General features: G+C 42.2%; 1 protein-coding gene across 1 annotated transcript; it reads left to right on the forward strand.

Annotated features, from left to right (window-relative positions):
- The first annotated feature begins 3040 nt into the window (after positions 1-3040).
- Positions 3041-14621, forward strand: VPS37B (VPS37B subunit of ESCRT-I). The gene is made up of 4 exons (XM_054392832.1): positions 3041-3145; positions 12123-12294; positions 12957-13039; positions 14121-14621. The coding sequence occupies exons 1-4, from the start codon at positions 3041-3043 to the stop codon at positions 14619-14621; spliced, it is 861 nt and encodes a 286-aa protein (XP_054248807.1).
- Positions 14622-15088: the final 467 nt, after the last annotated feature.

A 15088-nucleotide genomic window follows, 5' to 3' on the forward strand; every position in this document is an offset into this window, starting at 1 on the left:
GACTCCTATCTTGTCTCTCAACTTCAGATGCTTTTTTTGGGCAACCTGAAAACTCAATCACATGCAGATGCTGATCACAGTACTCGAAAGCTGACAAGAGGTTTCACACAGACACTTGCCTCCATCACCACCAGAATCCAAATATATCTATATAGGGAGAATTGGTGTTTTCAATGAGTTACACTGCCTGTGTGCATTTTGTGAGGACTTCACTGTTCTGCATTATGCAGCTTCTAACTTCAATACAGATCACCACTGACAAATAGTCCGTTCCTTGGATTCTAGAGCAGTGAACTTCCATCAACCCCAAGCAACATAAACAAAAATTAGCTAGCTACGGAAAAGCTTCTTAAGTCACTGTAAACCATCTTCCCTGACAGCATATTGACAATATAATTATCAGAGCATAGTGCCCTTCACCAGAGACGCTCACCAGAGACACCTCTACAAGTGTTATTCAGTGTGAACTTTTCTACACTCACCTGGGACTGAGCACTTATCATTATTCCTCTTTTTAAGCAAAAGGTGCTATGTTTGAGGGAAGCTGAGAGCTCTGCTCAGGCTCCCCAAAGAAAGGCAGTGGTAAAACTAGACTTAAAACGTGAAGCTGAGTCAGACTCTTCTAAACCACATTCCTTCCATAACAATTATTTAGCTGTGCTATGAAGTTAAAATCAGTAACATTCTTGGGAAGAAAGGGCTTCATTCAATCCCTCAACTAATTCCTCTGTTTGTGTGTGTATATATATGTGTGTGTCTGTGTGTATGTTTGCATGCGCAGTTTCACAACCTGGTTTAACACAAGGCTGGAACTGTCTTGTTGATAAGCACATGGTATATAATTGTGGCAACTATCTACTCTTTTGAAATAACAAGGTCCAGTTGTAGTGGCCATACAAACCCATGTCACTGCTGAGGGGTACAGCTGCTCACTCCTCTGTGCTCCAAGCACCTCACACAAGGAGGAGTTCGCTACACACCTCAGCAACAGGCAGGTGCATTGATGTGGGTGAGTGGACACATACCCATATCACTAATCACCTTCTCTCCACCTTTAGCAAGCTTAGCTCAGCTTCCTGCTGCACAAACATCTTGCTCTTACTACCTCTGAATACACTCAGTTTACATCATGGTTGTACAGCAGCTCTACACTAAGCAGGCAGGTCAGGAAACCTTTCTCTAGCAGGGACACTTTGTTGGGCTTTATTACCTGTGGATAAAAATGACAAGGGGAGTATTTGAGGGCAGGGGGGTGGGAGGGTGGGTGTGTGAGACATGGAGAGCTGAGTTTAGTTATTGGATCAAAGAACAAACATATAGCTATGATGTCTTCACTCAGCTGTGCTGGGAAATACTGCATCACTTCCTGAATGTGACTGGTACATTACTACATTTTAATGGCACAACCTCAGAGATTGAGTCAGTTCACTATATTGATTTTCTTTTCCAGTTAGATAAAAAATATCAAAGGACAATGACCAAGTGGCAATTTCCTACCCTGTTCCACGTGGTCATTCTGGTTCTCTCTGGCATTACACACACAGAAACCAGCACACACATGCCTTAGCTAGAAAAGCAGGCCAGGAAGGTGATGCATGCCTAGCAATACATGCAACTTAGGCTATGTTACCACAATTAATTTTTTCCAGACATAATTGTCTTTATCAACTATGCTAACATCACTAGTAATTGGAGAGTTACTGCTCCAAAGTACTACGAGTGCCTAGTAAAGGGTAGGTGACTTAACAGATACAAATCAGAAGTACAAAATGTAGTTATGATGTTGTAATTGATGCAGAGCTTCTGCTACATTGCATTTCAAAAGCATTTAAATTCACCAGAAAATACATCTTGACAGATCATCTCTTCACCTTTGCTCTCGAAGAATAAAGTGCTAAAGATGGACAAAAAACCTTGGCACCAAAGCCTGGCAAGATGTGATTCTTTGCTATTTTTAACCTAAGTAGGTATTCAGCCTAGGCTTGGGAACAGTAATGCAGTCACTGTTGAGATTTACTGCAGCCAAGTCCCAACCTGGTAAGAAAGCATGAGTTAAGGAATTTTACCAACTTTCCTTCCTAATTTAAAGCTATGCCGTAACAAAAGGAGAACAAGTGCCTGCGGTACTCTCAAGCAGGAGCAGTGGTTCAACCTGGTACTGATGCAGAATCATTAAGGTTAGCAAAGACCTCTAAGATCAAGCCCAGCTGTCAACCCAACACCAATATGCCTGGTACATCACATTGCAAAGTAACATGTGACATGTGACAGCAAAGAGCTCAGCCCTCCAAATCCTGCAGGTCATAGGACAGAGTCCGTTCCTCGGAGCTCCTGTCTTCCAGTGAACCATTTGACCTCTGGGCTACTCCAGCAGCCATCATGCCCGGGGACATCGAGGGCCCCAAGCACCAGGCAGCATCACATGAGCGAGGCAGACAAAGCACGCTCTGTGAGGGGCTCTGTGGGACAACATTGAGGCATAGTGTCTTGAGAAAACGCCACATAGCTTCTCTCAGAGGGCATCTTCCCTGGGCCAGGGATCACCACCCTGGAACCCTTCTCCTGCCCCGCTGCTCCAGCTCGGCTCACGGGCTGAAGGCCTGGAGTGCTGTGACCCCATGGGCTTTATCCAACACAGAGCCCCTCACACGGCCTTTCCTATAGTCCCTCCAGCCTCCCCCTCTTCCCCCAGCCCAGCTCATCCCGGCCACCTCCGGATCCCCCCAAGGCCTCCCCGGCTTCATCCGCCGGGAGCTGCCCACCGCCCCCATTGACAACCTCCTGCCCTCAGAATCCAAGCTCCCCCCTCCGCCCTTAACCCCCTTTGGTACCGTCCTCCACCACGTTCCCCACCCCTCAGCCCCCCTTGGTACGCCCCTCCCCGCGCGCCGCCGCCCCGCCCTCCCAGCAGGGGGCGCCGAGGGGCGGTGTCCACCCCGCGCCGGGGCGACACCGCGGCGGCACTTCCGGTTGGCGGCGGCGGGAGTGGGGAGCGGGTGCGGGGCTGGGGCCGGCGGGAGTCGAGGCGGGCCGCCCCGGGATGGCGTTGGACGTGCGGCGCCTGGAGGCGCTGAGTCTGCACGAGCTCAGCGCGCTGCTGGAAGATGAGGAGCAGCTACAGGACATGGCCCGCGAGATGGAAGAGGTGAGGGGCGTCCGCGCAGCCCCGGGCCGCGGCTTCGCCTCGGGCAGCTACGCTCCCCCCAACCCCCTCAGCCCGCCGGGCCTCGGGACCTGCTGTCCCGCCGCTTCCCCCCGACCCCCGGCGTAGGTGACTCCCTTCTCCTTGCCCTACTCGGCGGTCACGGCTCCGCCATGGAGTGGTCGGTGAATAAGGAGCCCCTGTGCTGCGGGAAACGCTGCCTGCCCCTCTCCCTCCCCCTCTTCCTCCCGGCCTTTTGTTTGCTGGCCGTCGGTAACGGGAGGGGGGTCTGTACCCCGGTACTTCTGCCGAACACTGGGTGCCGGAGGAGGGGGTCTGAGGGCTCCCCGCGCTGTAAATGCTCGGTTTGTACTAAATTCGGAGACGTTGACGGACCGGAGATGGGATCAGTTTTTCCATTAATACAAGCCTTGTTTTGTGCCTTGGCCTCGATGAAGGATTTTGTCAGGGTGAAGTCGGTCCTATTTGTGGTCTCGATCTCGGCCTAACTTTAATTCAAAATAATATGAAAGAGATTTCTGTGTGCCCCAGTTGGTATGCTGGGCGCAGGGCAGGCTGTCAGGATTCTGGTGCTTGTTTTGCCTGTTTGAAATGTCTTTGTCAGTGTATCAGATTCCGAGCCGTGCTTCTGAATCTGCTTATTAAAACAAAATAGAAGCTTGTTTTCTTCCTGCTGCAGTGGTTGTCTTTTACTGGATTTTCTATATGTGAGTGGACACTGTATGTTACAGTGCTAATATGAGACTATTCCGAGTTTGACTGCAGATGTTCCTGAAAGACTCTGTGTAGTCAGCAAACAACTAATAAGATGAAGCCATTTATATAAAAACTTTCAAAGAAAAAAACCGTGTTGTACTTCTCTGTGTCTTGTATTTGTTGGTTTGGGGGTTTTATTTTAATTAGAGGAAAAAAGCCCCAGGAAAATAAAGTTGATATTATATTCTTGAGAAAGAAGCATAATTTATTAAGTAAAATCAATTATAGTTGTGTACCCTTAAACTAAGATTCCTGCTCTTTTGGTACTTTAAAGGAAATTGTTCTGAATCACCTCAAACCAAATTGTTCAAGTGTTACAGGTGAAGAAGCCCACTGGAGGTGGATCAAAAGGTGTCTCTGGGAATTTGGTCACTGCATTATGCAGCAATTTGCATTTTGAACGTGGTGTAAATAGGTTTGCAGAGGGGAGCAGGCTTAGTAGCCTTTCATATGGGCTTATATTTTGAGAACTTAAACTGCTGAAGAAATGGATATTGCTGGGATAAGTAAATGGTGCAGAGATCTCAGAGGCTCGGTGGTTTGCTGGAGAGCAGGAGTAGCCTTCTGTATAAACCCCTAAATATTTAAGGAAAGTCAGCAGCTTGTAACAGGATTAACTTTGTAAAGATATAAATGGGTGCAGTATGGCTGGTTTCAGCCTGACCTCTGGCTAGGAACATGAACAGAAGGTGTGGCTCAGTGGGCTCCTTTTTTATTATTTATTTGTCAATACATGCATAAGACTGTAGGTCAGGAGTGACAGAAAACCTCATGACCTCTTATTAGAAAAGATCCTCTCTCACTGCAAAACTAGGCTGTGTTCTCAGTCTGACCCTCCAGTTCGCTTTTGTTGGCAATAGAAGGCTTTCAAATTGTAGAGTAGGGTTCTCCAGGCCTCGGGGAATATTTTGTGGTGTTTGGAAAGTGTGGCTAGGTTTGAAGGTACTCAGGCTCTGTGGAAATATGGCTGTGCTGCTGTCTGGTATAATCCTCTTTTATTCTCTCTGGAGGCTTTTACTAGACTCTGTTTAACGAGAGATGCATTTACTCACCTTGGAAGGGATTGGCCATACTTCAATACTTGTTCCTCGTTTTGGTTTTGCCTCCACTGAAGTTTTTACTGATTGAGTTTGTACTACTGGGTCCTGAGTTTTCACTATGAAGTATGTAGCAGGAAGGAGAAAGAGGAATCCTGAACATGAAGAGGGAACCATGGTGACTTCACTGGTGGTTGTGTAGGTATTCAGTTGTCAGTCCATATGTATCTAGCTTGTGGGCTTATCCCAAAGTCTTCAGATTCATGATTTTATTGTGATATGCCAATTAAATCATGATTCTCGAGTCACTTCTCTGAGGTCACTTGTATTTTCAGTGGCAAAGTTGGCTAAAGCTGATTATTCTGTAATTGAAAAAACCTTTGTTCTCCTTGTTGCAGGGGAAACCCAGCTCAGAACCCAATGTATGATTCACAAAGAGGAGGATTTGGAAAATCACTTGGCTTTCTTGGTGATAGCTAAAAATAGGCACCTTCCAGCCTTGAAGGGAATGTATTTCTGTGCAGTGTTTGAGCTGGATTTGTATATGTCGTTGTGTGTCTGTATATATCTATATCTGTGTGTGCTCACATGCACGCTCATATTTCACTGGAGGAATATGCACACACGGTGTCCTTCACACTGTGTCCTCAGGTATGTGCAAATGTAGAATCAGAGAGCTAAGCTGCTGGGTTTTCTGTCTGTAAGGTAGTTTTTGAAACCTCTGGGCTTTTAGAGCTTGAACAACGAACATCTTGTCTGATAGAAAGAGGAAGGAAGCCAATTGTCTGGTACTCCTAGTCTTTTAAAATCAAGGAGGGCTGTTGTGTTGTGTTTTTTTTCATAATCCTTTGAGGTTAATCTCTGAAGTACATCTACAATACTCATCTTCATGAAATAGAAGTGCATTGTTTATGAAGTCAGTCTCACCATGATAATTCTAAAAGGCATAGATGAGAGAATTTGTGACCTGACGCTGGTAGCTTGATGAATTTCTCCTGTGAAAATGAGTTTCTTTTTATCTACCAGAACATCACTTTAGTTACAGTGTGACATTGTGTTTCTGACCACCAAGGTTCTACTGCCAAAAATTATTTGTTCAATACCTTATTTATATGAAACGAAGAAGTCAGAAATGTATTGCCTTCCTTTTATTCCAGGATTTCAGAATACACTGGCAAGCACTGAAGAGGGGTTTTGAGTGTAGTTCTTTTCTCAAAATCTATTTGAAAAGATCGGGCAGTGCAGAAAGTTCAGATTAAAACAATGTGAATGCATGCCCAGATTTCTTGGATTCCCACTCCTGTCCTAAAACCACATTGTGCAAGTGGTTATGTTCTTGTTTACCAGACATGAAATTTAGTTTTGAAGTTAGAAATTAGGCTTGGTTGCAATCATAGATTTTTCTCTTCCAACTTAGCACCAAAATGAGTAACCTGCCTGTGTGTGAGTGTGAATGGCAGTTCTGGGTGTCTCTTTCCTCTACAGTCAATGTGTAGGAATTGCAACTTGCCTTCTAACCTTTATATTGTCATTTTTAAAGCTAGCACTTACATAATCAGAAGAGCTAAGTTTAGTAAATCTAATTGCTTTGGAATATGCATTAATATTTATTACTGAACAGATGTTGTTAGAGTGTGTTATCATTTACCAGTACTTGATGAAAAGCACTCTTAAATCTTCTGTAAAAGAAGTATCTCTTCTCCTGCTCTGCACCTGTCAGCTCCTGTTTCAGGGGTAATAATTTGACGCTCCAAATGTGCGTCGTTAGACTTCCGCAGTGTGACTGCATATTTTAGTCCTCATTTACAAGTATCTGTAAGTGAAAGAGAGAATGTGGGAATGATAAAGGCTGGAGCAAGACTCAAGAAACCTAAACCAAATGTGGCTCTGTGTGTAAAGCAATTAAAATGATGCCACAGAAAACTTTTTATTTATAGCTCCTTAAGAGACATTTTCTCGAAAGTACTGAGAGGCTACTTGCCATGGTGCTTGCCAAAGCAAGCTTGTAATTATAGCAGCACTTGATGGACTTTATGGGTAGTTTTCAGCCCCTCAGACTGCACCTCAGGAGACGTACGGTCTGGAACTTTTCTTCTGGGAACATGCTTTTGGATGGGTGAACAGGAGCGACTCAACTTAATGGCCTAAAGTTGCACCAAGGGAGATTTAGATTAGATTTTAGGAAAAAATTCTTCACTGAAAGGGTCATCAGGCACTGGAACAGGCTGCTCAGGGAAGTAGTGGAATCACCATCCCTGGAGGTGTTTAAAAGTCATTTGGATGAGGAGCTGAGGGACATGGTCTAAGAGTAGTGTACAGGGAAGTGTTATGTTATGGTTGGATTTATCTTAAGGTCTTTTCCAACCAGGCAATTCTATGATTACTTGATTCCTCTCAGAGACATTTTGCACAAATAACTTGCTGCATACCATTATTTTTTGAGTAAATGATTTGAGTAAAAATATTGCTGAGCGATTACTGCCTTCTGTTTAATTGTATCCAGCATTTTTCTTCATTACTTAAAAGTGGGATGAAATGAAGCTGCAGTAGTTGAGAGCAATAGAATCTCAATTCCTAAAGCAGTTGCTGCTGCCTGATCTTGGAATTGCTTATTAAATAACTCGTTGAGTAAAATTATTCAAATTATTTCTGTTAAAGAAGCTCACTTTTTAAGTGTTTTAAGTTTTGGAGTGCTGGATAAACCTTTTATTTATTTTTTTCAAATTTAATAACCTCTGTGTGTCGACAGCTTCATTCTTTTGCAGCTCACAGAATTTGTTTTGAGTGGTCTGCTCAGTGATGAACAATCCTTCTGCCATTAAAATTCTTTTATAAGCAGCTCAGTATCATTACCCTGCTTGTCCCATTCAGAATTCAGAGAGAGAGCTTAGCAATTAAAAAAAAGCAAAAAGGAAAGCATATGTTCTCTTTACTATTGCCCTGTCTCATGTCTCGTGATTCTGACTGGTATTTCTCATCTGTTTTCAGATTAATGTTTCCTGCCTGTTGAAGTGCTCATGAGCTCAGTAGCCTTGGTAGCAATTCTGTTTGCTTATTTCTCTTAATAACTTTTTCACTGCACTTCCAGCAGGCAGGTGAACACCTGATGCAGTAGTGGCTCCCTCCTAACACACGTTTTTATCGCACAGCACATCTTGACAACAAAATAGCTTCTATTGGATTTGTTCCTTACTTGTTTATTGTCTTGCCTTGGGCTTGTGGAGAGCTGTGAATGGATGCTGAAAGCATGCTTTGTGCTGCCTTGATAATCTTAATACACTGGTCATGCTGTACTGTGTCTTTGACCCTTGGATGATTTTGCAACTCTGTCTTTTTTGTTTTGTTTTGTCAGTGGTTTTTGAAAGTTTTTCAATAGGGCTTTTTAAACGAACTTCACAACGCTTGCTTCTTGGATTCCTTGAATTAACTTCTAAATGTGGTGGAACAGTTGCAGAAAAGTTTTTATTACATGGACCTTAACATTAATGCCAGAGATTAGTCTGGTTTGTAAAATCCTGACTGTATTCAAGTGGTGTTGCTTTGGTATTGTGTATGTTCTGCTTGCTGTGAGATAGAATTCACTCATTCCACAGACTTCAAACTTTTCTCAGTGACAGGAAGCATTTAAATGTCCTGAACAGGTGGATGGGTCATCACCAGGTCCTCCTTAAGTTTCATTAAACATCATTCCTAAATTTACCTTTTATTTGAGGAACAGGTTCTTCTTATAGTTTTGAATAAGATTCAGTTTGAGTTTCTCCTCTCTTGAAGTGGACATTTTCAAAAGAAATTTGGCACAGACTAATGCTGGCAAGGAAGACTTCGAGTGACACTTGAATCAATCATTAAATGTCAATCATGTTATTTGTTCAACTTCTATAGAAAAAAATGTGCCCTTCTTAGAGGTGCTGTAGTGTGGAAAAAGTTGAGTCATTAAGTCTTGTGTAATTTTAAGCACTGTAACTTAAAATGTCATTATGAATACCTAAACTTTTCTCAGTTTTAAGTGAAAGTCTTAATGCTTGGTTTAAGTTTAGACTGGTCTTTAATTGCTGCATATCAGGTGCTAAGGACAGGAACAGATGTTGCTGTGTTAGATGTAGGTCATAATACTGATTTTTATCTTATTTTTACAAGTCAGTTACATCATGTCATGCTGATATTTATGTCTTTACATATCTGAAATGATTTTGAAGTAAAGATACTCAGAAAATCGTTGTAGAAAGTGAGGCATTTACTTCTTCTTTCCCCTCCCTAGTCCTGTTGAGAGACATCATGATACTTGAGACAGGAGAGTTATTTAAAACTAATGTTTAAAAACACCAGAAAAGCTTAAGGAAGGTTTTTCTTTTATTCTCTCTACCCAGAGCTCTTCCTTCTCCTCTTTATTATCTGTGGTTTCAGTAAAGGGTTACTTTTCCTGAGGTTTATGCTCTTGGAGGGTTTATAGGGTTGTGTCCACTGGTGTTTTTTCTGTCTAGAGGAAACATGTATGTTCTTCATCCTGCAGATCAAAGTTCACTTATAAAACTGGTCTTCCCAGATTGACTGCACAACTGCTTTGCAATAAGATTGTCAGCCTTACAAGCAGTGAAAATACAGTCACCAGATCAAATTGAAATAACTTGAAGGAAGTAGTTTGCTCATTAAAATGGGGAAAGAGGAGAGTCACCAGGAACCAGGAATCTTTTTGCATGCAATCTTCTTTGGCTGGCAGTTCAGAAGACAGCTAGTTAACAAAGCTTGTGTCACAGGAGGTGATTTGGTAAGAAGCTGTATGCCAGTAATTAAGCTGTTAAATTGTGTGTGTTTTAGTTCCCTTCATAACTGTTAGGAAAAAATGCAAAATAGGGGGACTTAGGCTTTCCAAAAGCAACAATCTTAACAGCATTGGATCATAGGAGAAGAAACAAAGGGAAGCAACCAGTTTAATTATTTTGCGTTGGATTCAAAAGTGAGAGAGAGGATTTTCTTTTTATTGGAAAAGATTCAAGGTGAGCACAAGCATAGAGGTGGAAGGTTGTTTAGGCTTGATTAGAGAAGACAAAACAGTATCACAAGTACAGTCTCTCTGATTTTCATAATTTGGAACAGAATTTCGTTCCGATTGTAGAATTTAGGACTCAGCATTATCCTTGACTGGATTTTGGGGTTTTTAAGTGGTTTAGCAAGAGTAGGGTAAAAGAGTAAAACTTTGGTATTTGAAGAGCAGTATCTGGGGGAAAAGATGTTTAAGTAACATGGAGCCAATTTTTAATTTAGCAGATTGAAATAGCATATAAATATTTCAAAAGGAAGTAATTGCTTTCAGAGACACTGCTTGGAAAATATTTTTACTTGATGCCTCCAGTTTTGTGCTCAGACTGCTCAGAGCACCTGAATTCTGATCCTGCCCTTTTCTGGGGCTTTTAAATAGCTCATCTGGGTTTCCTCTTTTCTATTTCTGAGGTGTGCCTCTACTGTATCCACCCCTGAGTGTGAAAGGAGGAAAGCACTTTACTCTTTGTGTTTGTACTGAATTCAGTGCAGCTGTCCGTAAAGAAGATCTGTTCTAGCTAAACAGGGATGCTGTGGGATGGAAGAGGCGTATCAGTGTAGGAGATGACAAAAGGTGTACCAAATGTTTTGTTGATTTTGAAGGCAGCTTATTGGAATCAGGCTGTTGTGCCATGGGAAAACTATCCTGCTTGTTGGTTCAGTATGAAAAGCTGAAATCAGAACCCTTGATTGTTTGGGTTTTTTCCCCTTTTGATGTCTGAATATTTTAATGAATCTAATGTGACATCCAGGGCAGGCTTCCCCAAACACTCAGCTTTTCCAAAGCTCATGAAGACTGGCTTGATAAAGTCGTGTGCATGCGTGTCTGTGAGCAAACTCATGATCTTGCTGAATCACGGTTTTGTGAGAATCATCATTACTTCTTTAGGAATAATGTCTTCAGGCTAGGATATGTTAAGCAGAAGGATTAAACTGAAAACCAAGCTTTTGCCATTAGTCTGGGATTGATTTAATAATATGGTTGGGGAAGAATATTCTGGAGAAGGAGCAGTAATGGTGCAGTCCTTGGTTTTTGCATTCTAACAAGATATGGGATGACATTCTTCTGCAGTCTTATTGCATCTTGCTGCTGGCATGCAGAGGTTTTTTTCTTTCTAAGAGCAACAGTTGATTTATCTGTCAGCATTCATCATGGGGGAATAGTAAGGGTGGTATGTGAGGTGTTACCTATGTTAAATAATGAGTTAAAATTCATACAAGGCACCTTCAGGCAGCAGAGCATGAAGTGAAAATCTGATCTGACAGAGCTGTGACAGGTCAGACCTCACATGAGTGTGTGATTAGAATGAGAAGAAAATCAAGCGACTAGCTGCATTCCTCTGCCACTTAGCAAAGATGTCTAAGCAAGCACTCAGAGACTGATTTCTACCCAGGAACTGCTACTGTGCCACTGAAACCCAGTTCAGCAGAGCCAGAACCCAGTTCCTGTTTGGAACGGGCAATACCATTCTGCCTGCTGGAGCATTCATGGGCTGCTCTACCCCTGCTGAAAGGAGAGGGCTACTTCGAGTCCTTCCCCATACCACAAATGCTTTGAGTAATTATTATTATTTCCATCTTGGAGAAGACGACTGTTTAATGAGCTCTGTGCTGCATGTGGGGAAAAAATGTGCAGGAAAGTGACTTCAGATGGGATTCATTCATGTTCAGAAAGTGATTCACAGGTGCTCATGCCTGAAAGAAGAGATCCTTATTTCTCAGGACAGTTCCTCTGCAGGTCTTTGCCCCATGAGCCTCACAGTCTGTTGTCATTTTAGATGATTTCAACATGTAGTATTCTAGTAGAGCAGTGCAAATAAAGTTTGTGAGAAATGATTTTGCACAGCAGAAAAAAGAGATCATGGGAGAGGACCATGACAGCTGAAGCTGATTGTACCCAGCAAAGCATTAGACATTCCTACTGTTTCTAAAAATTCCCCAAGTATTGGTAATAGTTGAAGATCCAGTACCACAGTACTGATTTTTACTGAGTTTACTTTTGTGGTTTATTTAGAAGTTTTGAAATTCTCGTGTTGCCTAAATAACCATTAGTCTTGCTTAATATTTTCACTGTCATTTCACACACTTTTGGTTGTGGTTTTTTTTTGTTTTGTTTTGTTTGTTTCCAGGCCCAAAATGTTCAGCACAGCAAGGACATGACTCTTGCCAGCAACCGCAGCCTGGCAGAAGGCAATCTTTTGTACCAGCCAAAGTTGGAGTCTTTGAAATCCAATTTGACTGAAAAATATCAAGAGCTGCAAGTTCTTTTTGAAGCATACCAGATAAAGAAGACAAAACTAGGTAACGTTTCCAGTTGCAATTATGATTTGCTGTTTTCTAAGTGAGTGTGAATCTGTTGCCTGTCTTTTTTTTTTTTTTTCCTTTATGTTTTGGTATCTCATTTTTAGCTGTGTGAATTTAGGGTACAAAATGAAGTGTCATTTTTGTGTAGTTCTGAAAGAGCTCATGCTTCTGATGATTTATTAAGTACCTGTTGCACCTGGTAGCAAAAACAGAGGAGTCTTTCTATTACTGTGTACTTACCTACCTGTTGTAGAGCTACTCTTCTCTAACTGATCAAATCTGTTTACCTTGTTAAAAGGCAAAACGTAATTTGAATTTTCAGGGTTTAATGATAAATCAAATGAATATTGCATTTAACATTCTTCATACTGAATGATGAAATATTGCATGCCAGATACGGCACTTGCTGAAGGGCTTTGTCTTTCAATATTAGAAGTATATCATTGTCATTGAATTTCAGCTTTTAGCCCTCTGACAATATTCCTAAAGTAATTAATATATTTTCTTACTGTACATTATTCTGTCCAGAACACAGTGGAATATGCTAGTAGTATGTATGTGCCTTAGACATTTTGATGGTTGCTGAGGCAAGCTGATAGCTTCAGTTAGAAGTGGCTTGGAGCCAGCTGTCATTTACTGTTCTTTTTGTGTCATTACAGACAGACAATCCAGTAATGCTTCTCTGGAGACGCTGCTAGCGCTGCTTCAGACAGAAGGGGCTAAGATTGAGGAAGACACAGAGGTAATGACTGCAGACTGAAGCCACTTAAACCTGTTAGCAAAGACTTCCAAGTGTACATAGCTGCAGTGCAGTACTGAATGTGTGACAGACTAAAAGGATATATTTAAGCATATGGTCTGGTCTTTGCTTCGAATTTCAGTGAGCAGACGTTTGGTTTCAGTGAGAATTTTTTTGTATCTGGGTAATATTTTACTCTTAACATCTTTGAAATTTAAGAGAGAAAACATTCCTTTTCAGAAAAGAAAGCCAAAACCTCTTGATTTCTTGGCATTGCCTTCAAACTCATAGCCTGTAAATGTGGAATTTTCCTTTCTAATGGTGTTTGCCTGGTATATGTATCAATCCATTAGAGATGTCAATTAGTAGCCTAATGAAAACCAGTGCCTGCACTGTTTTTTCTCCTCAATATTTCTGGTGAAATATTCCTTCATGATATCCACATATCTGTCTAGGTGCCAGTGGTCACCACTCACTGTGATACAGATGCCTGAAGGATGCTCTATTTTCAGAATAGTGGAGGTGTTTGGATTTGTTTGCTCATTTGCCTGTAGGAAATTTTCTATAACTATATCAGGGGAAAAGAAATTGTTTATTGGCTTTGACCACGAAAACACATTCCCAGGACAAGTTGAATTTTGTGATGGTATGGTCACCTCTTAATTATTAAACATAATTTACCCAAAGCCACAAGTAAGCATGAGTTTTACACCTGTATAGCAATAATCTGCTTGTCTGTACTAAGTCTCCCAGAGTTCTCAGTATTTCTGTTGGCCTTGCAAGCAGCACTGAGCTGTAATTCAGCTTAGCTGGCAATCTGGAAAGCCAATGAGCTTGATTTATTCCCATCTCTGATGATCAGAGCTAAATTCAGATGTTCTTACTGCTGTTGCTTCAGTATAAATTTAAGCAGAAATGATATTTAACTTCTGAGTAATAACTAACTCAAAATTCCACTCAGAATTCTTAGTGTGCCAGTCATCTTCCATATGCAAGCTGGAAAATCACAGGCAAAATTGTGCTATTTTTAGGGTCTAAGCCATTTAGATTCTCTTGCAGTACGCTGTTGTTCCGTTTTTGACAGAACATGGCAGAAAGATTTCTCGATGGTGAAATACCACTGGATTCCTTCATCGATGAGTACCAGAGCAAGCGCAAACTGGCTCACCTGCGCCGTGTGAAAATCGAGAAGCTGCAAGAAATGGTGCTGAAGGGACAGAGACTTCCACAGGCTCAGCCGCAGGCTCAGCCCAGAGCGCCCGAGACAACACCAGCACCTCAAGATCCCTACCCTTCAGATGCAAATACTCCTCCTTCAGTGGTGCCCCGACGAATACCACCCCCTCCACCTTCCTCAGTCCCAGCAGGACGCTTTCCTACTCCCTTTACTGCAGCCATGAGTTCAGGACCAGCTCTTTCTTATCCAGGTGCTCCGTATCCTCCTCTCCCACCTCGACCAGGAGTTCAGCCTGCGAGTCAAATGCCACAGCCAGGATACCCATCTCAGTTTGTACCACAGTATCCTCCAGCTCTTCCCCAAAGACCACCTCGCCTTCCACCACATCCTGGCTTTATCCTCCAGTGAATATTTTGGTGCACCTAACTTCTGTATTGGTGCTTATATTTCCTTTTTCTCCCCTTCAGAGACTTAAACTAGGCAATGAAAGCCTCTGTTTTTTGCACAATGGAATACAAAATCCGAGCTGTGGCACAGAGGTCTGCAATTGCGTTTGCTAAATGTGATGATTTTTGTTTTCAGTGACACCAAGGTTTTTTCTAGGAAGGTGATAGGGTCTAAATTTTGTAAATCCATCAGATCCTGAAACTACGTCCAAGTGGATTTCCTGATGTTACAAATCAAATCACACTCTGAATTCTTGTAGTGGTGGTAAATCAGCATCCTCTCTCTTCTGATGTATTCCCATCGCAGCTGGATGTACATGTGGCAAATGGGGAGATATTTGTCTCTTTAAAGTATTAGTGCCAGTGTTTGGATGGTAACACCCACATCTGAATACTGGGCAGAGAGTTTCAATGGACCCTGTTGGCTTC

Source organism: Indicator indicator, chromosome 26 (genome assembly GCF_027791375.1).
Source record: "Indicator indicator isolate 239-I01 chromosome 26, UM_Iind_1.1, whole genome shotgun sequence".
Classification (NCBI taxonomy): Eukaryota; Metazoa; Chordata; class Aves; order Piciformes; family Indicatoridae; genus Indicator; species Indicator indicator.

Bases quoted from the DNA above. Each gene is read 5' to 3' on its own strand.
- VPS37B (XM_054392832.1), top strand. From the start codon at position 3,041: ATGGCGTTGGACGTGCGGCGCCTGGAGGCGCTGAGTCTGCACGAGCTC. The intron at 3,146-12,122 runs GTGAGGGGCGTC...GTTTGTTTCCAG, and splicing joins TGGCCCGCGAGATGGAAGAG to GCCCAAAATGTTCAGCACAG. The intron at 13,040-14,120 runs GTAATGACTGCA...CGTTTTTGACAG, and splicing joins AGATTGAGGAAGACACAGAG to AACATGGCAGAAAGATTTCT.